This window comes from Oryza sativa, chromosome 7 (genome assembly GCF_034140825.1).
Source record: "Oryza sativa Japonica Group chromosome 7, ASM3414082v1".
Classification (NCBI taxonomy): Eukaryota; Viridiplantae; Streptophyta; class Magnoliopsida; order Poales; family Poaceae; genus Oryza; species Oryza sativa.
This window is the reverse complement of record NC_089041.1, coordinates 19,716,709-19,737,365: the sequence shown is the minus strand read 5'-3', so window position 1 is coordinate 19,737,365 and position 20,657 is coordinate 19,716,709. Positions and strand designations below refer to the sequence as shown.

At 43.0% G+C, this 20,657-nt stretch overlaps 2 protein-coding genes across 4 annotated transcripts; both read right to left on the bottom strand.

The window, feature by feature from the left end:
- Positions 1 to 5,352: 5,352 nt before the first annotated feature.
- On the bottom strand, positions 5,353 to 9,585 carry LOC4343357 (uncharacterized). 2 transcript variants are annotated; one of them, XM_015792005.3, is made up of 13 exons: positions 9,412 to 9,585; positions 9,199 to 9,299; positions 8,449 to 8,570; positions 8,017 to 8,204; positions 7,751 to 7,929; positions 7,218 to 7,559; positions 7,070 to 7,134; positions 6,746 to 6,794; positions 6,526 to 6,670; positions 6,356 to 6,443; positions 6,207 to 6,276; positions 5,937 to 6,077; positions 5,353 to 5,857 (listed from the first exon to the last, which is right to left on the bottom strand). In XM_015792005.3, the coding sequence occupies exons 1-13, from the start codon at positions 9,560 to 9,562 to the stop codon at positions 5,498 to 5,500; spliced, it is 2,001 nt and encodes a 666-aa protein (XP_015647491.1). In that variant the 5' UTR covers positions 9,563 to 9,585; the 3' UTR covers positions 5,353 to 5,497. The 2 variants fall into 2 exon arrangements, with proteins under 2 accessions (XP_015647491.1, XP_015647492.1); XM_015792006.3 differs by having other exon boundaries at positions 6,356 to 6,440.
- A 2,006-nt stretch (positions 9,586 to 11,591) lies between these two features.
- LOC4343356 (L-ascorbate oxidase homolog) lies at positions 11,592 to 18,905 on the bottom strand. 2 transcript variants are annotated; one of them, XM_066312330.1, is made up of 8 exons: positions 18,391 to 18,905; positions 18,181 to 18,290; positions 14,641 to 14,911; positions 14,425 to 14,531; positions 13,912 to 14,253; positions 13,229 to 13,603; positions 13,052 to 13,130; positions 11,592 to 12,184 (listed from the first exon to the last, which is right to left on the bottom strand). In XM_066312330.1, the coding sequence occupies exons 1-8, from the start codon at positions 18,532 to 18,534 to the stop codon at positions 11,972 to 11,974; spliced, it is 1,641 nt and encodes a 546-aa protein (XP_066168427.1). In that variant the 5' UTR covers positions 18,535 to 18,905; the 3' UTR covers positions 11,592 to 11,971. The 2 variants fall into 2 exon arrangements, with proteins under 2 accessions (XP_066168427.1, XP_015647493.1); XM_015792007.3 differs by having other exon boundaries at positions 13,912 to 14,257; positions 14,429 to 14,531.
- Between the last annotated feature and the right edge of the window lie 1,752 nt (positions 18,906 to 20,657).

The window sequence follows — 20,657 nt, the reverse complement described above, 5'->3', positions numbered from 1 at the left end:
TTACATTGGACTATTATTCTCAAATAATGCATGGTTTCAAAATAAAGTCTACACCATTATATTATGTACCCATTAAATTAATAATTTAAAATCTATATTACCTAATGTACACTTACACTAGAACCGGTAGACCCATTATTTAAATCATCTGATATATTATTTGCTAATAAATAAAACGTCTGAAGTTCTCTTTTTTGCCCGCTGCACAATGCACGTCTGCACCTTTGCCTTTTTCGCGCGTGACAAAGCATCGTGTCTGAGGCATCTAAGGTGATCACGACTACCGCAGCACTACCGCTTTGCCACATATCAAATCATATATGGAGATGATTAATTTTGTTAATAACATGAGAAGAAAATTAAAGGTGTGATGCATCGAGAGAGGAATTAAGCACTGTGGGTTGTGTTTTTTTTCCAATACTTAGCTCTGTTTAAGCTGAAACCGAGAGTTGATTACAGAATAATTATGATGTATTGTGTTATATATGTCGTATTTGGATTTTATACTATTTGTTCGTATAGGTGAAAGAAATTATTATGGTATAAATGTGAGCACAATATTAACGAATATCAATAGCACTCTTACAAAGACTATGGTGTTATAAGGGAGTTTAAGATCCGCGTTTTTCCCCGATTCTATAGTTGGATTTTCGTTTGCACGCTTTCCAACTTTTTAAATTGTGTCTTTTTTAAACAACATTTTAACTTTTTAGAAGTCAATTCATTCGTTTATACCCTCAAATAGCTATCACATAAATCAGATAATTTATCAATTTCAGCTGTCCTAAACTCTATGTAGTACATATTTTTTTATGCGAGTCATGGTGATTAGTAAATTAGGGATCAACGGATAATCAAAGTCGTAAGATGAATATGTAAGAGCTACTATAAACAACTATAAATAGGTGTCAAAATTAATTGCTACTAATTAGACATCTAATGGCTTGCTAGCCACATAATTAATTTCTCTCAACATGTATATAAACATACACGAAGCTGGAACAAATATTATTATATGCCCTATACATATATATTAAGCAGTTAATATTCTAATTACATGCGTTAAGTCCTTTAAAATTTCTTAAAACGCTCTCAAGCTGCCACGTGGTGCTCTAATAAATTAGAGCAAATATTAGAAATTCTAAGGGAAAAAAAGAAGAGCAAAGTATCCATTACTTGATTTTTCACTTAATCAGTACGTCCAATATTATAAACTGTTAGATTAAATTGATCTTTGAAAAAACTAAATACTATAAGGTCTCACCTCTCGTCCCGTGGCATAGGTATGCACCTACGTACATAGGTACGTACGCTTCCTCTCCTTTTTTCATTTTTCCCTTTTTTCTTTTTTTTCATGCATACACTTCCCTCCATTTCTTACTATATCATGCGCCTTCTCAAGACGATTTAATCACAAGAATTTTGAGTATCTTGCTCCCGCATTTTTTATTTGTGACCATACTACACGGTATGTATATAAATGGACTGTATGATAATTAACTAGCAATGGTTTCTTATTTACTCGAGAAAAAAATGATTCAAAAGTCATACCTTAAGAAAAATTTTGTGAATGGTTTTTTAAGATACCTTAAGAAAAATAGAACCCTTAAATTATTATAAAATAATATTATCCGAACTTTAGTTTGCCCTTAATTTATGAGACAAAATTTTTGAACAAACAATAATTTTACCTTTCAGTAATATTGGCGCCTGCGTGCGCGAGCCACCTTCCTAGTTTTAATAAAAGATGCAGTGACTTTTCTGGCTTATTCCGATGTAGACAACCTGATTGGATATTTTTTGTGGCACATGGAAGGGTCTCCTCATGCTCTCGCACAAATCTCAATACAATCCAATGGTCCATAGATTGAAAGTTATATGAGAAAAAAAAATCTGTCAACAGTTTTTTAGCAAATCCGTTTAATAAAAGATGCAGCTGATTTTCATGGTTATTCCGATGTAGACAATCTGATTGGATAATTTTTGTGACACCTGGAAGGGTCTGGCAAAAGAATACGCCTTTAAAGAGGCAAAGTTAGGTATAAAATAGTAATGGAAATTTCCGACCAACCGAGCGTCATTTATGTAAAAGTGATACTTTTTTTTCATTTAAGCCTTATATATTTTTTGGTTTTTCTAATTTATTTCAGCGTCGTATTGCAATTGTTACTAAATGGTAAATATGGTTAATTCCTAACCGATAGATAATCATTTTGTTAGAGATCTTACCATTTTCGGTCATTTTCATTCCTGTATACAGTGCTCAACCTAAGAAAGTTGACAAAGTCGGATGTGCGGCCATACAGCCTGCTTAGCACTGTTTTTTTTTTCTAGAATCAGACTTCTATAGTTTAATTATAAAATTAATTTTATGAGTTTTTTCGTCACTCTTATCACCCACCCTTATTTTCATAATTGCTAAGGTAACAACTTCAAAGAAACAATTTTGGCTTCTAAAGAAAAAGCCGTGCCAAGCAGGAGTTGTCGTTAACTAATAAGTGCTGAAGAGATAATATTTGCATGCTAAACAGTTCTTGTTAGGAGAAAAATAACATCCATATATACCATAAAAATTTTAAGAGGTAGCGAGTAATATTTCCACAAATTATTTTTTCACCTCGAATCCATGCCACTGGATAGGGAGAAAAAGTTCCAAAAATATCACCTGTCACAAGCTTTACGTTTCTCCATTGTAAAAACGAATGTTGCTACAACCCTGGCCACACTAGAAATATACCTTGTAGAAACAAGATATGGCGTGCATGCCCCAAAGGCCCAAACCATGCCGCTGCTAGCACATCCCCAGTGCATCCATGGCAACCGGCAGCACGACAGAACGGTGAAAGTAGGCTGAGCAGCCATAGGAAAAAGACGTGATCAAATTAAGGAATAAGTTCACTTTAGGTCCCTCGATGTGTCGCGGAGTTTGAAATTCGTTCCTAAACCGCAATACTAGGTATAGTGTGTCCCCGAACTCACAAAACCGTGTTAACTTTTGTCCCAAGACAGTATGGCTCCTGGTTTCAAGCCGACGTGGCGCTTTGACTCCGGTCAGCTATGTTGAGTCAGTGTGACACCCGCATGGGCCCTACATGTTAGCAACCAACTCTTTCCTCCTCTCTCTCACTCCCCCTCGTCCCTCTTTTCCCAGCCTCACCAGGCCAGGACATAGCGCGCGGGCGGCGTGGACAAGGGCAGTGCCTGACATTCGACTGGTGGCGAGGGGAAGGGTGATCAGCCACGGGCGGTGTGGACAAGGGCGGTGGTGGACCGAGCGATTGCTACATGGGAGGGGTGCGACCGGGAAGGAGCCGGTGAGGAGATCTGTGGCGAACGGCGATGAAGACGGCACTGTCAACGGGAACGCACTTGGGCGATGCTCCCCGGAGCCCTCCCGCGACGTTGAAGAGCTCATGCGCCCGGATCTCAACTACTCGGTCCATGACCTTATCTCGCGGCACGAAGGATGCTTGTTGCTTGCCATACCTATGAGGAGCGGCGACCTGAAGGCAGCAAGATGGCTGCAGTGGCGAGGCGACAGGGCTTGAACGTGAAGTCCTTGGAGCAGCACCGTATGTCGCAGACGCCCACAATCTCGATGCCGCCGCGTAGGGCGTAGGATCGTCGCAGCGTCGCGTGGCGAGGGGGGGCCATGGCGGGGTTCCCATGGGAGCCGAGCTCGATGCCCAAGTAAAAGTGTGGGCCGGCAGTGGAGAGCATGACGAAGAGCACGACAGGGAGACGGTCGAGGAGCGCCATGGCACGTGGGATCTCCACAAAGGTGTCTCGCCAATGCCAACACCCTCCTCCTGCGCCTGGACGACCATCCCATCTCATCCCTAGCCACCAACACTGTCAAGAAAAAGGTAGGGAGAAACAAAGGGAGGGAGAAGGAGAGGATGGAGTCGCTGATACGTGGAGTCCACCAATTTTTATTTTTTTTATGTAGACTGAATTGCCTTGAAATGTTGGTCCCATACTAATTCAACCGCTATGTCAGCCGAAATCAGATACTGTACTGCTCTAAGGTTAGGAGCTCAGGTATACCAGTTTTACAAATTGAGAACGTGTTATACCTAGTATTGTAATTCAGGGATGAATATCAATAGCTTGGCTGACCGAAAGGGGATTGTCTTGCCACCAGCTACCAGCCACCAGCCAGGCCACTTCTTGACGTAACGGATCACTGGTTCAACTTCGGCGAGGCCACGGCATGGCCCAAGAGCCAAGATGCCGCGGCTGAAGCATGTTCAACCATTATGGTGCTCACTGTTGCTGGATCGGTGTGCGAAGCAGGCGAAGGCACTCTAGGCCTCGTTGGCACATAGGGCAACTGGCACTTTTGTTTAGACTTATGGGCTGCGTTTAGATCCTGAAGTTTGGCGAAAGTTTGGGAAAAGTTGGTAATTTGGAAAAAAGTTAGGAGTTTATATGTGTAGGAAAGTTTTGGATGTGATGTGATGGAAAGTTGAAAAGTTTGGGGTATTTTGGGTGGAACTAAACACGTTGCTTTCGTTTCTGGGAACTCATTCCCTCCGCACGGAAAACGGAACGATCTATTAGCACGTGATTAATTAAGTACTCCTTCCATTCTATAATATAAGGCATGGTCAAACTTGGCACAGTCTTCAAAACTAATTTTTGACTTATAATTTCTCATATCATATAAGATTTATTGCAACAAAATTATAATCAGTAAATTTAAATGTCAATCCAATAATATCAATTTTAGCAAATAAAATTTAATTTATATTATAACAATTGTTGGTCAAATATTTTTAAAGTTGAATCTTGAAATATGTACACGTCTTATATTATGGGATAAAGGGAGTATTAGCTATTTTTTTCAAAAATGGATCAATATGATTTTTTTTAAAACAACTTTCATATAGAAACTTTTTTAAAAAAACGCATCATTTAGAAGTTTTAAAAAGCGTGTGCGCGAAACACGAGGGAGATGAGTTGGAAAAACTAGGGAGAAAGAACATAGGCACATAGCTGTAACCAATTTATGAGCCAAGCTTAAACAAATAAACGGTTTTTTGGTTGGCTTTTTTAAAGCACATATTGACTATTTTATTTTTGAGTTTGCAAAAGAAGATTTTTTTTATAGAACACTTTTTAGATACTTTAGAATACTAAAGTATTTAAAAAAGAATCGAATTGATTATATAAATAATAAGAAAATTGCAAAAAATGAAGCAATTAAAAAATTGTTCTTTTCCCATCCCCATGACCTTGCAAAAAAAAAAATGGTACTACTGTTTAGGAGCTTACGAAGCGTGCCTGCAGCCCATAATAATCCACCATCCGTTAATTCAAAAGACAGGCCGTAAGAAAGATCAGCTCAGATTAGGTAAAATCTTCATCTCTTTTTTTTTCATTTTATTTCAGATTGGTTAATGAATTGGATGGAGTATTTACAGCTTGAGCTTATTCCCGACATCTTGTGGCACCACTCTACAAATTGTACAAAGGAAACATCCACGATTTGCATCTACAAAATCGTCCACTCACTATCATCGAATGGTCCAGGGGCAGATGAAGGGGGAGGTGGTGGCGGTACCTCTGTTGTTGGTTTTGCATTCTTCTTGGAGAATATGGAAACCTTCTTGTCAAGAAGGTTTGAGAAAATTTTCGTGCTCCTTTCCTCTGACGATCTTTTCTCGTCTTTCGGTGATGATTTTTTCTCCTCCTTTGGTGCACGCTTCCACAGTGGATGGCGATCTTTGCCGATAAAGTTGAGCTTGATCTTGAACCGGTTTTTACTCTCAAGGGGGGACTTTTCATCAGGTGCCTCCATTATCTGAAGAGTTTCTTCAGGGTGAGTTACTATGGCTTCCATCGTCTCGTAGACCTGGAGTGGTGTCCATATGTTTCACTATATTATTACATGGTAACACAAATCTGGGTTAGATTAAACAAAATCACAATACCTTGCATATCTCATCTAGCTTCTCTTTTGATATGTCATCTTGGTAAATGCTGAGTATGTAATCTTTACAGTCGTAGAATAATTTCGACAAGTTGCTACCTGCTGGTAGCACCAATTCTGCTGCTACAAAGCATACAGAAAGCTGGTATCCACAGATAGCATGTGGTAAGGCATTACATTTGTCTTGATATAAATAGGATGTAACTTGTAAAGTAATTAGCCAGCTAATAGCTTTCTGCAACAAAAAAAAATAAAGAAACTTTGAACTTACAATGACAGCTAGTAGCTGCTCAAAAAGTTTTGACGGTTCAATAACTTCCAAGGCATCAAAAATGCTCTCCCTGAAAGAATAGATTGCTCCATTTTAATTAAAAGTAACATCCTGTACAAAAAAAATCATCAGTAAATATTCCTACTTACACAGCTAAATCTTCATCATATATAGGCGCCTGTTCAACAGCAGGTATTGGTTTTGCAGCCCCCCATAATTCCTTCCACAAGTTCCCTTCTAGATAACCAAAGCACATCAAATGAACAAGACATTTAGGTTACATAAGAGAGAGAGAGAGAGAGAGAGAGAGAGGTATCACCTTTTGTTTGCATTCTCTCACTTAATCGACCTCGTCTAGATGAGCCCTCCCCAACTTCTGCGCTGCTTGCTGCACAATCTTCAGACCAATCAGGTGGAGAGTGCCATCTAATGAAGTCTTCCAGGACACACCCTGGATTTGCGGCCTGTTAAGAAGAAAAAACTTCTTGTTTAGAAAGTTATAGCAGCCACAGCCTATGAGAAAGCAGCTTTAAACTTGCCTTGAAGGCTTGCATATCTGATAGAAGTTGAGAACACCCAGCACCAACACTGAGAGTATAAATACAAACAGCATCACAACCATTGCTCTATCACTTAAATCAAAAAAAAAATAATAGTGGATTGATATTAAGGTATATGACTGTGATGCACCTTTCAAGAAGGATCATATTTGCAAAAGAAAGTGATTATTGATACCTAACTAAAACTGAAATTAAGTGCTTGGATGCGATCAGTATCAAATGATTGCCAAAGCAAGTAAATATAAGAAAGGTTGACATCATACATGCTAGCAGTACAATGGTACATAAGAAAGCTTGGAATACCTTCCAGTCCTTAAGACAAGTTCTTCTGTTTCTTTTATAAGCTCTGCTGTCATAATGGGACCTTCCTGAATATAGATTTGACAGGTACTCAGATTCATTGTAAAAGAAAGCTTCCCTGAAAAAAGAAACAGAGAAAGCAACAGCTTACCTGCAGAGTTGGAGAATATACGAGCTCACCAGTTTCCAACAACGTTAAGTTCTCTGATGGATGATCAGCACCAAGCCGAAGAACATTGTCACCAGCACTACCTTTTATATACATCTCGCTGTCAGGAGAGTCCCCATTTGAATACAAGTGATTGGAGTTATCAATACTTGCACGTTTTAACAATGAATCCAGTGATTCCTTGGCGGCTTTTCTCCGTTTTTTCCTGGCAATGCAGCAATTTATAACTTGTATCTCTTGATGCAGTAAACAACAATTCAAGTCTGGAGCAGCATCCAGTGGCATTCGAGGCACCGGTTGCCCATCGGACCATAGTTTCTTCAACTGCATTAATTAAAATAAATAAATATGGTGCTTCATATTAGCTATGATTGTTCATATCTAGTCACTCAGATCAAGTTCACTTCAGGTCTTCCTGTAATGACCTCATGTGTCTTAACATCTTTGTATTGCAAGTATACATCACTTCCAAGGAACAATTTCTTAACAAGGGCATTTTATCAACAAACTCTCACCTCGAGAACTAGGGATTGCCAAAAGAACGCCATTTTGTATACAGAACTTATTTTGCCAATAGTCTCTGCTATTTGATGAGTGAAACTTCCAGGTGGTGCACCGTGTAGATCCTTGGGCAAAGATATTGAGTGATGCAACTCTGAGTTGCATTGACTTTTGTCATGGGGAAAATGCTCCTCTGAAAAGACAAGTATATATCATAATTCAAATGCCAGAATAGCCACAGTTAAAGCAAACATCCTGAGAACACAAAGCGAAAACATACCTAATTTGAACAATGTGTACATCAAAGATTGTGTTTCATCATCGCCAACAAATTCAGAACTCGATCTTTCATCCTTTTCACGCCGAACAAGTGATTTGACAACAGATAAGCTCAAGCCCCCCTTCTCTTTCAGTAATTGGTCTCCATTAGACCTCATATCATTCATTGACTTGAAATTTTTACCGTTGCTACAAGAGCATAGAATACATTGTTTGTACATATATCGTGCATACAGTCCAAAAAATAATAATAATAATAATAATAATAATAACAACAACAAATCACTTGAATAAAAATTTGATCACAAGTGCAAATGCAATATGATGCAGGCATTATTGGTGCAATGCAGTTTGTGCCTTATTAATATTAATTATTGATAATATATGGGGCCAATCGAAATGCTGGATAACATATGCTAAGGAGAAAACTTACTCAATGGCAGCAACCAGCTGCTTAACCACTGAAACTGAAGGAAAGGCCATCTTTGTTGAAGAAGTTGAGTCAGGTTCAATATTTGAGGTATCCCCATCTGGGGAGGAGATTATATCTGGGGCCTGAAGAAAGATTTTATATATATTTATATAGCCTATGAAAGCAAGAAAGATTTTCTTTAACAGTTTCAGGCTCTTAGCATGTAACTTGCATGTATACGGGAAAGTTCACAAGATTGGATGGTAAGCATTAACCAAAAAAAAAGACTTTCTAGGTGGATCAAATATCAGATGCTAATTATAGAGCCATAACAGAATCGCCCACTTATTACTCTCGCAAACTCCACAATTTACTATTTTAGAGCCGACAGATCCACTAGAACTGCGATGAAAAAACCCAACCTTATCCACAAGGTCTAAAAACACAGTCTCGTGGAATCTCAGTGTAAGAACCATTTTAGATATTTACAGGATGGTTCATTCGGAAAGCTCATCAAACCAAAGTTACTGCTGCTAACTGAACTGTCTGACCATTTCTACCCGCCAAAGCTGCCCCAATTCAGAACAGCGACACTGTTTACTTGAACTACCAGTACAGAGCCACGCACGGTCAAAACCAATAACTCGTCATCGTCGAAACGCGAGCAACTCCATCAGGAACTAATCAGTTCACCACCCCCTATCACCGACGAACTCACAGCCTCGCCATCCACCACCACGCATCACCAACCCAACTCGCTAACCCGCGTACCTCGTCTCGCGGCGAACCCACGACGGCGGCGATGGAGTCGGGGTGCCGATCCGCCGATGGCCGCGGGGACGGCGCCCTGAGCGCCCCGGATCCGTCCGCATCTGCACGCGCCGCGGCCGATCCCGGCCGGATGCCGTCAGATTCCAAACACCAACAAAACCGACGTAGAGCGCAGCGGCGGCGGCGGCGTAGGGCGGGCGCAAGCGCACGTACCTCGGAGGTCGGCCTTGATGTCGGTGAGGACGCGGGCGGCGGCGGAGTGGATCGCGGTGCGGGCGCGCGACACGAGCGACGTGGTCGTCGCCGTCGTCGTCGACGGCGAGGAGGAGGCGGAGGAGGGGGCGGGGGAAGGAAGCTGGTGCATGGTGGGGCCTACCTGGCAGTGACGTGGGAGCGTGGGGGGCAGAGGAGAGGGAAGAAGGGGAGAGGAGGCATTGGGGTGAGGAAGGAAGGGGGAAGCCAAATGCGAAGGGGAAGGAGGTTGCGATTTGGAATTTTTTGTTTAAAAAAAAGAAGGGGATGTGTTGGATAGTGGAGAGGTGGTGGTGGCGGTGGGGAAAAAATAGGGGCCGTTGGATTCGGTCGGTTTCGGCCGTTGGATGGTCGGAGAGCCTGTGAGAGTTGATGGAGGGAGCGTTGCTGGGTTTTGGGATGCTAGAATCTCCCTCACACTAAAACTAGGTGTCGATCTTAAATCACCCGTATACGCGTCTTTGAAGTAGAAATTGTAGGCGATATATACATTACCTATTTTATATATTCCCTACTTGTATTGCTTTAACATTGGTCAATATTCTCTTCAGCATATCATTATCTAACAGGGTTGGAGGAGATGGAGTGTCGCCACAAGACTAAACTTTTGTTGTCGTTGTTCCGTCACTAGAGCAGTTACTGCTTGCAGGTAGGGTTTATCTCTAAACTAAAGGAGGACGAGACCAAGGTGATGTCATAATGGTATTGAGCTATGTTTTATTCTTACCCAAACATGAACTGAATAATATGGGGCTTTTGCTACTTACCTATTTTTAGCTCCATATATAGTTTCCGTCACTAGGCATGATGAAAACATTAACACCAGATATTATAGATGTCACGACGTACTTATCCTCAAAAGGCGTCACCACAGACTTATGAAAAATAAAATTATTACCCAAACTTTGTGATGTGCAAGATAATAAGAGTAATGGCTAGCCTAAAGAAAAGAAACACCTGTTTTTAACACTATTGCTAGTAACTATGAGTGGTAAATTGGTACTATAGAAATGGGATTGAAGAAAGTGGTAGTGAAGGATTTCTTTTTATTAAGTGTGAATCCGTCTTAAAGACGAAAAATGAAGATATAAAAAAAGAGCAATGCCATATGGCAGGTGGTTTTTTCTCGAGAAACATTCCCTACTTTCTTGCATGATATCTAAATTATCATAAAAAATAAACTTTTTATAAATATATCACTTAAAAAAAGGTCAAATTCAACCTCTACAAGTTATAAATAAACAAATTAAAATTAAAGTATTAGTTATGTAAATTCACTTTTTACAACTTGTGAAAGTCGAATTTGAACTTACGTGGGTGCATAGTAATATATATTTCATTAATCTATCTAGTCACTTTTTTTAAAAAAATATTATAACTATTTAGATGACATTTAAAATAGAGGGGATATCTTCTCGAGAATAAAAAACACTTTCCATGCTATATGCACTAAAACGCTCCTGCATAACTTTTAGACTAACAAATATCTCGGTTGTTTGATTTAATCCACAAAGTAGTTATAGAAAGTTAAGATGCTGTTGTATTGTCCCACATCAGCTTTTTAAAGAGTTTTTAAGAATTTACTTATATATGTGTGTAGCATTTTCAATTAAAATAGTACTTTTATATATGTTCTAGCATCTGTATGGCATCCCATAGCATTGGTATAGAATCCTCAGTACCTAGAAAGTGTGCATGCTTTCGTTTGTCCTGAAGTTCCTTGTCACCGCTAAATGTCATAGAGTTCAAACAAGAAGGTAACTCTTTGTTTGGAAGGATCTACAAACCCTGGTGTGTGAGGATACAGGCTGCCGGCGGCCGGCGGCGGCTGCTAGAGGCGCTATATTCATTTCTTCACTTCTGCAAAATCTGTTTTTATAAAGCCCAGTTGTGCTAGTATACGCTTTCTTCACTCCTCAGTACAGCTACTTGGTCCTCTTCTCTGCACACGCAGTACTAGCACTTGGTCAACCATGTGTTGTTAGGTGTAGACGTGTGGTCATTAATCAGTTCTTTCTAGATAATTACTATTAATCATGATGATTACATTTTTTTTTGACAGCCAGGCTATTCTTATCCTAAGATCAGCACCCCCAAGATACAGACTTCTTATCGTAGCTTAAAAATACATAACCAAGATATCAAGCGAACAAGAAAACAATGCCATTGATGTAAACATGACAGTAACATATACTCAGTTCATTATCGGATCCCTGTTTTTAAAAGAACAACATAACAACTTAAGACGCTACAATGATATATCGACTATACCCACCACCAAAACAATTACATGATGCAATGGCAACAAATTCAGGGCAGTGCCAACTCTGATCTGCACTCAGAAACTGCATCCATTCTGCAGTTCAGATATGTCTGATGAGCTAGCTATCTTTCAGTATTCAGGGGTGAAATTTTTGTGTGTGCCTAACAGTACTCCACAGTCAAACACCAGCATGAATGTCATCCTCTCATGACACAGATTCTCAGCTGGTGCTGCTTTAATCTGCCGTTCGTCTTCCTCTCAGAGCGGCCGTGTCCGGCGACCAGCGGCGCGGCCGCAGAGGAGGGCGTTCTTGGGGATGGGGTACTCGTCGCGCCACGACGTCGACGACGTCCAGACGCGGAGGTAGAACTGCTGCCCGAGGTACTGCCTCGCCCAGTTCTCCGACCGGACGTTCCACATGCCCACGTTGTCCAATGGCATGTAGATCGCAGTCCATGAATTAGGGTAAACCTGATGGAATAAACAGAGTTTGTGTGTGAGATCATGATGATCACTGCACAAAACAAGGGACAGAGATGTGTTTGTTTGTTTGTTATATTTCATAGCTGTTCTCAAGTTTTGCACCAGAGATGGCAATGAAAAATGAACTGACAATGCTCAGAAAAAATGCTTGATAGGTAGATACTTCAGCAAGATGAAAAATACTAGTACACTTAAAGGATAGCAATGTAGAAATGGAAGAATTTCATTATCTTCAGATTATCTAAAAAAGAATATGGAAGACTTTCTTGGCTTGAAATATTTTTAGTTCTATTTTTCAAGAAAGAGAAGTTCTAGAAAGGAGAGTAAGATAGTGAAATGTGGTGAAAGGACTCCCCAAAGCTTGTGAGTGCGGCACTATGACTTCCCTGATGGAGATCGATCACTAATACATCGTTTTCTGAAAGGGCACTGGCGAGAGCTTATCCAACACGCCGGGCCAAATGCGCAAGTTGGAATAATCAATGCCATGCTAAAAGGAACATTCACTTTGTGTTCAAGATTGCACTGCTTCTTTAGAATAGGGATTTATTGAGTTGAAGAACATTTCTTCAGGCACATTTTGTGGTGGATTTGAGAAAGGAACATTCACTTGGACGGCCTAACTTCAGTAAATTCTGATTCAAGTTAACCTGAATTGACTGAACCATAAACCCCGTTTCAACCACACTTCTGTGGTATCCAGTATTGACTATTCAACTCAAACTATCACTATCGTTTGGACATTTCCACTCGACTTCTCAGTTAGTTCAAAATTCAAAGATGCAAATCAATTCCAGTTTCAGTTCAAGGCACTAGCATATTCAGAACAAATCAGTAAAAACACAGCACCCATACCTGAACAGTGTACCGCGAAACGGCATCCCGCAGGTTGTAGCCCTGCCTGCTCGCTGATGACCATTTCCCTCCATCCATTCTGCTCACAAATTCCAAACTCATTCAGATCAAACAGAAATCAAATTTACAAACACTTCTAAAAATTCATGAAGAGAGCGAAAACGATTCCGTGCATACCCAACGACCCAGAAGGCGTAGCCGTCGATGTGCCACGACTGCACCTCGTTCTCGGGGTTCTCGAACACGATCTCGACGTAGTCCCTGTAGCTGGCCCCCATCACCGCCGTCTGGAGGTAGGCGCCGCCGCCGCCGCCGCCGGAGGGGCTGTCGGAGATGGTCCCGACAGAGAACACGCCGGCGATCTTGTAGTAGTCGGCGACCTTGAGCGGCGTGTCCGGGTTCACGTGCGACACCCCGTTCACCGAGTACCTCTGCTTCCCGTTCACAGTCGCCGACGAGCTCGCCAGCCTGATCGTCCTCGTCGTCGTCACCATCCCGTAGTGGTACGACCCCTGCGGGTTCGGCCGCGGCCCGCTCGCCGTCAAGTTCCACCTGTGCAAATAGCGGGCCAAGACATTCATTGGTAACCCTTCTCAAACAGGTCATAACAAACTAAATAAGATTATAGCTGCTAATAGTGACTAAATTGTACTCCCTCCAACTAAAAAAACAAATCTAGAACTGGATGTGACACATCCTATATGTCTAGATTCGTTGTACTAATATGTGTCGACACATTCAGTTCTAGATTAGTTTTTTATAAGATGACAGGAGTACATGAGAGCAAACGGCTATTTTAGGAGATAGCGGTAGCAATAGCCAGAGATTTAAAACGCTGCGCTCAAGCCACTGTCACTGACCTGATGGAGCGGGCCTGGTTGAGGGACCAGTCGATCTGGATGGTGGGGCCGCCCGGGAGTGCGGCGGGGGACTTGCCGCCGGAGCCGGAGTAGCGGAGGACGGCGGTGGTGGAGATGATCTTGGAGGTGAAGCGCGTGGAGACGACGACGGCGTAGTCGTAGGCCGGCTGGTCGGCGGTGAGGAGCACGGAGTAGGACTGGCCGAGGTGGACGTCGAGCGACGAGTAGGTGGTCTGCATGGTGTGGGACCCCTCCACCTCCACCAGCGTCATCGTGTGCCCCTGGAACCGGATGTTCAGCGACGTCGACAGCCCCACGTTCGAGATCCGGAACCTGTACGTCCTCCCTGCATTTTTTGTTTTCAGCACGAAAATTTTGCTGAAACATGGGATTCTGAAGAAAATTCATGGGAACTGAACTGTTTCCTGTGAAAATACTGTAAAATTCGTGTGTTCCAAACGAAATGAGCCCTTGTATTTCAACTCGATGATTCAGAAGGTGAGAATTCTCTACTTGCCTTGTTGGACGTTGAAGGTGTAGCCGTCCCAACTCCGGCCATTGATGAGAAGGCCGTCGGGGAAGCCGAGGGCCTTGCCGCTGTCGAGCATGTACTTCAAGTCCTGTACAATTTATTACAAGATGCTGATCTCGATCAGTCTCTGAATTAATCAGATTGCAAACACATTTCAAGAAATGAATTGGCGTGGGATATGATGGGATGAGACGTACGGTGTGGTTGGCCTTGTACCAGTCGCCGATGAGGAGGGGGTAGTCGGCGGCGGGGGGAGGGAAGGGGACGGGGATCATGGGGCGGCTGAGGACGCGGATGGCGCCGAAGCCGCCGGCGGCCTTGTGGAAGGCGAGGGAGGGGAAGTAGAAGTAGGTGCCGATCTGGTCCTTCACCTGCAGGATGTAGGTGAAGTTGCCGCCGGGGGGGATCGGGCACGTCGTCCCGGCCACGCCGTCCTCGAACGAGTTCCGCCGCTGCTGTATCCCGTTCCTTCCATCATCCGGCCAATTCACAATCCATCAGTTCTTCAGTTCATTCATTCATGGTGCAGTACGTACCACCATTACAGGAATTTTCCTTTTTAACGAATCAGCATGTGGCTGTGCACGATTACAAGTTCGAAAGCAGGAAACGCCAGAGTCATCAAGAACATGTAAAAGTTTTTTTTTTTTTGAGAAGGAAACTAAAACGGCGTCGTCGCTAGTGAACACATGCAATTCATATATAGTGGCGAGCATGTATATATGCCGTTGTCTCTGCAAAATTTGATGGTTCGACTCAACATGATTTGTGAATGGGAGAATGACAGATTCTGCATGGATAGTGATTTTGCTCAGGCAAAACGGTGTCTAAATTAAAAAGGTAGAACTGCAAACGAACTCAAACTGGACCTTGTGCAGTGGTTTGATTTTATTTACTGCTTAATTAGTAGATATATTTCCTCTCTTCTAAAAAAATTTAATTGTAAGGGAGTAGTGTTTGTTTTTAAAAAAAATTGTTTAGTAGTTTCAACAATCAATGTGTTTCATTGCAAGCTAGGGGCTCTTTTGTTGGTCATTGATTAATGGACTGTTTTGCATATAATCTGTCCATGGCACTATCTCAGCTGTGACAGCGACCTCGTAGTCGTCGTGGTCACGAGGACACACATGCCGCCGTCCATGCATGGAGTTGGCACGTTCTCTTATCTGCGCCATTGTCGTATACACGTACACTTCTCCTGCATACTATATTTACACACATGTACAGGTTTGCAGTTGTACATCAATGTACTTTCGACGAGAAAATTGGCATTTTTCAACTTGATCGCCCCCTAAAATGTAACCTCCGGTTTAATTGGAATGCCGCCTAGCTAGACGTACTAATTTCACCGGCCGCACGCAGATTGATAAGTCTCATGGTGTGACAGACGACGTTGCGACCGGGCATGATCATCGAGCAAAAGACCCCATGCTAGATTAGCTCTCTTTGAGAAAACTCAATTCATCGCTTATAAGGATATCCTCTCTTATTTTTACATGTCACTTAAAAGTTAACAAAAAAAATTAAAAAAATTTAGTAGGATAGATCAATATATGATATGTCACTTCACAAATATGCAAAATCAAATTTGGCTTATACAAGTATAAATAAAAATAACAAATTTGACTATGAATAAAACACATAATTCACAGTTAAATTTATTATTTTTGTTTTGAATTGTATAAGTTGAATTTTTACTCGCATGTTTGTGAAAAGATAGATCATGATCTATCTTGATAACATTTTTAATTTTTTTAATAATTTTTGAACGTCATGCACTGAACGAGTCACTCTCTTTGCATTCAATTCACGTCTCCGATCCCCGTCGCCTATTCAAAGACGACGCCGGGGCCGGGTCGGGCAGGGCCGAACGTACGTATCATCATTTCCGTGTCGACCGTATCGATCGATCTCTTGCGTGTGCTGCGGCGTCGGTCGTGCTACGGTGTCAGTGTGTCACGACGCGTCACGCGCGCGCGGCCAAGCACATGCGCGGGCAGCTAGCGCGACGTATTGAACGCACTTCACGTAGCACGTCGCCGTCACGCAACGACGCGTGCAACTACTGCTCCCGTAGTCCCGTGTGCCCCTCGCCTCTAGTAAGTAGTAACCCAAGCTCGCAGTCTCCCTCCGCTGCATGGCCACTGTTTTGGCTAGCCGCCCTTCCTTCCACCGACACCGCGAAAAACGACAGCTTTTCTGCTCGCTCCCCTCTTAAACCATCAGTCGAAGCACACTACTTTTCTTTCTTTTTATATTTTTTTGGGAGGGGGGGGGGGGGGGCGTTTTTTACGAGTTCAACAGGAGGGCCCGTGACCGAGCTGCCACACCTTTTCGGTCACACGCCCGCGCGCGCGGCGAATCTGCGGGGCCTGGCCCTAGCGGCCGCGCCGCGCTACGCCCGCATCGTCTCGTGTCGGCTAGGCTGGCTCCCACGGAAACCCGCCGCACGGAAGCGGCACATGGCGCGGGCGCGGGGGAAGTAAAGCGCACGCGAATGGAGTACGCGATAGGATAACGCGCGGCCGCGCGCGCGAGGATCGTGGGCTCGTGGCTGCTCAGTGTGGATCACGGGACGCGGCGTACTTGAGCTTTGCCCCCCTCGTGCTCGACTGCTCATTATTCCCTTATCTGTGAATGTGGAAGATGCAAAAAAAAAAAAAAACTCAAAAAAGGGCGGGAAAAAGGAATGGATATGGTGCTACTCCTAGATCTGATCTGCGCGCACCGAAATTTGGAGCTATCTGCGATTACTCTGCTGCATCACTGCCTTCTGTTGTCTCATGTAGTGGTCATGTGCGTGCTTGCTGCGCACTTCACTCCTAATCCTACCTGCCTCACTTGGAGACGCGTTTATTCGCTTGGGAAACATTTGCTTCGTGTCCCTCACCACTGTCAATAATTTTCTTGGAGTCGATTATATCAGATATGTTTCTTTAACGCAAAATTCTCGTTGACAAACGAACAGACTGACCAGGGCACAGTCCGCTGCGCGGGCCCACCTGTCACCGAGACTAACAAGAGGCTTTTGGTCCACTAGCCGAATCACACAGTACGCTTAGCAGTACAGGTAATCAGTAGTCGTCCATTCATTTTAGCCTGGCCCTGCGCAATCCGAATGGCCTAATGACATGAGCTGTCACGAAATGTAAGGCTAAACCAATGAGACGATGTACTATACATACACATGTGTACTCTGCTATCTATGTAGGGCATGTGGGTTAGCCCCCTTTGATAATGCTTATTAAGTCCGGTTTTTAATAGGGGTCGGTAGGTACAGTGTGTGGCAAGCTCACTGCATGGGAGCAGAGCACAACACACTACACACTGCACTCACGAGATTGCTCTGAAAACTAACTACTACTACGAATAAACAGTGTAGCAGAACATGGGCGATTAAACACATCAAAACACGGAATAGAACAGACTGCAAAAGTTTAATTTAACTGCTGACAGAGTTGCTAGTAGTACTAGTTTGCTATGTGGTCGTTAGAGATCGTTTATATATTATAGAAAAACAGGGATTTTAGTTGGCTGTTAGAATTGATGCTGTTGGGGGGCTGATTAAATTTTTGCATGGCAATGGTACTTGCTGTAAGATATACTGCGACGCATTCCGTTGAACTGATAGTACCACGGAGATATACACATACGTACTAATGTACGAGCAATGAATCAAGTGCGTACGTTACGCCAGTTCATCATCATGTATAGTGTACTGGTAGTAGTATACGTACCAGGAGATGAGGAATGGGTCGTTGAGCTTGTTGAAGACGTTGATGATGAGGTTGTCGTTGGTGACGGCCTCTATCGTCGGCCCCGGGAACTGCCCGTTGATCAGGATCCCCTGCATTTTCGCCGCAAACGCCAGTGAATAATCAGACGGCCGCGCGCGCCAGTAAATCGATGGAAAAAAACCGGCGGAAACAATGCACGCGCGCGCATACCTGCTGCTTGACGCCGAGCGGGGTGATGTCGCCGTAGGTGACCGTCCACGTGAAGAACCGGTACGGGTCGTCGCCGGCGACGAGGAGGGCGGACGTGGCGAGGAAGAGGAAGAGAGCAGCGGCGACGACATTGCCTGCTGCCATTGGTTCGCGCGCGAGCGATTCCTCACCTCTTGCGGCAATGGAGACCAATCGGCGAGGGGCAGTAGCTAGTGTGAGCTAGCTAACTAATCAGCGGGAAGCGCTCGATGGATAGCTCAGCATGGGTGGGGCGTCGTTGCTGGTGAAAGCTGGAATGGTTTCTCGTGGGAGAGACGGGAGGCGCGCGAGAGCGACGGAAGCGGGAAGGTTTTTGGGGGCGGAGGAGCTAGCAGGGGTAGTGAGGGGATTGCGGCAGTGGCAGTGGCTCTCGCGCTCGATCGGCCCGTGGGGTGTCGAGTACTCCTTTTTGTAAGCGAGTTGTGGAGGGAGAAGGGAATTGGTAAGCACACCACGCACCAGCATGGATTGATCTCATAGTAGTAGTGAGGTGGTAGGGCAGATTTGGGTGGCTTCTAAGTGCTATTAGAGCAAGTTTAATAGGACAGCCAACTACTGGCTCCAAATTATCTATAGCTAATGTAATAACTAATTCATATAGTAGTTGCTTACTATACTATTAATATCTAGTCATACCTGTCATGCACACAGTGTGTCTTTTAATCCGTGCTGCAGCTGGCTACATATATGTAGCTCGCTGTTCTTTTCTCTCTTTTTTTATCTCTTTAAAATATGTTTATAGTTGGCTATTATACATGCTCTTAGAGGTTGGTTTGTGTTTTTTTTAATATGCAATGTAAGTAGCTATGAGTGAAGGGTTATTTTTTCGATTTCTAGTAGTTTGTCACGTGAACATTCTTCCCACTCTGATCGTGACAAACATGTAATTACGATGGTATATGTGGACATTTTACTAGAGAAAGGCGATCAGTCTCTTCAGTTAATATAGGAGGAGCCTAAGCATCGGGGCGCCAGATGGTATGGGAAAAAATCGGACGCTGACGTTAGCATGACATCAGCGCCACGCATACGTGAAAAACCACTTTAAATTATTTTTTCTCTTAAATTATTTATCCAAATCATGATCTGATTACACCATTAAATTCGTCGTAATTAAATCTTTAAAACAACACCACACATGGATATATTCCGACGAAAAAAAAAGCTTATTATTAAATTATTTTTAAATGTTGCACGATGTTTCACCAACTATATCGAAATTGTTTCACTAAGTATATTAAAAATGTTTCAATCATTTAAATCAGACGTTATTTCACCTTATATAAAAATAACGTTTCAGCAAATAGCGATAGAATGTTTCAGTTCACTCCAACATTAGATCTGTACATAGTAAAACATTGTGAGTACACTAGGTGAAACATTTTTGGTGGAACAAAAAATGAAACGAATTCCCTTAATAGAGGGTTTCCAAAATATGTGGGTGATTTGTTGCAAAGAATGTTTTTGTTCACTGCAACATTAGATCTATACATAGTGAACATTGTGAGTACACTAGGTGAAACATTTTTCGTGGAGACACATGGCAGGTGGGAATAGGTCACATGGTGGGGGCCCGAGGGGAGTGCCCGATTTTGCTTCCCCCGGCCGGTCGACTGATTCTAATCATTATCGGTTAATATAGCTTGACTTATGCTTGTCAGGGTTACGGATAAGGCATACATTCTATCCTACGACTTATGAAATATGACGATAAGGTATACCTTTATATGTACGGTTGGTTTCCGTTAGGAATTCTCCTCGAATTATGAAAAATATCTCCACGAGGTTAAGGAATTGCCGAAGTCCTACTCGGAAGGGGGTAAGATCTCTAGTATATCGTGGTAGTTTACATAATCTTCAAGTCTTGCTTGGGGGTCAAGGTATCCCACGGTATAAAAGGGACCCTGTCAGGGTTACGGATAAGGTATACCCTCTATCCTTGGATGTATGTTGTATACTAACACGGTGTACCCGTGCGTATACGGATAGTTTCCGTATACGTCAAGGAAATCTATCCCGCGATAGAATCAGAATACGAATGGGTGGAGTCCTACTCGGACAAGGTTGGGTTTTTACCATATCGTGAGAGGTCCGATATCTCCGAGTCCTACTTGGAGATCAACTGACCCGCGGTATATAAGGGACCCCCGAGCAGGACCTAAGACATCGAATCTCACCGCCAACACACCTACCACAGCCTATGGAGTCGGAGCCTACAGGAGCCAAGT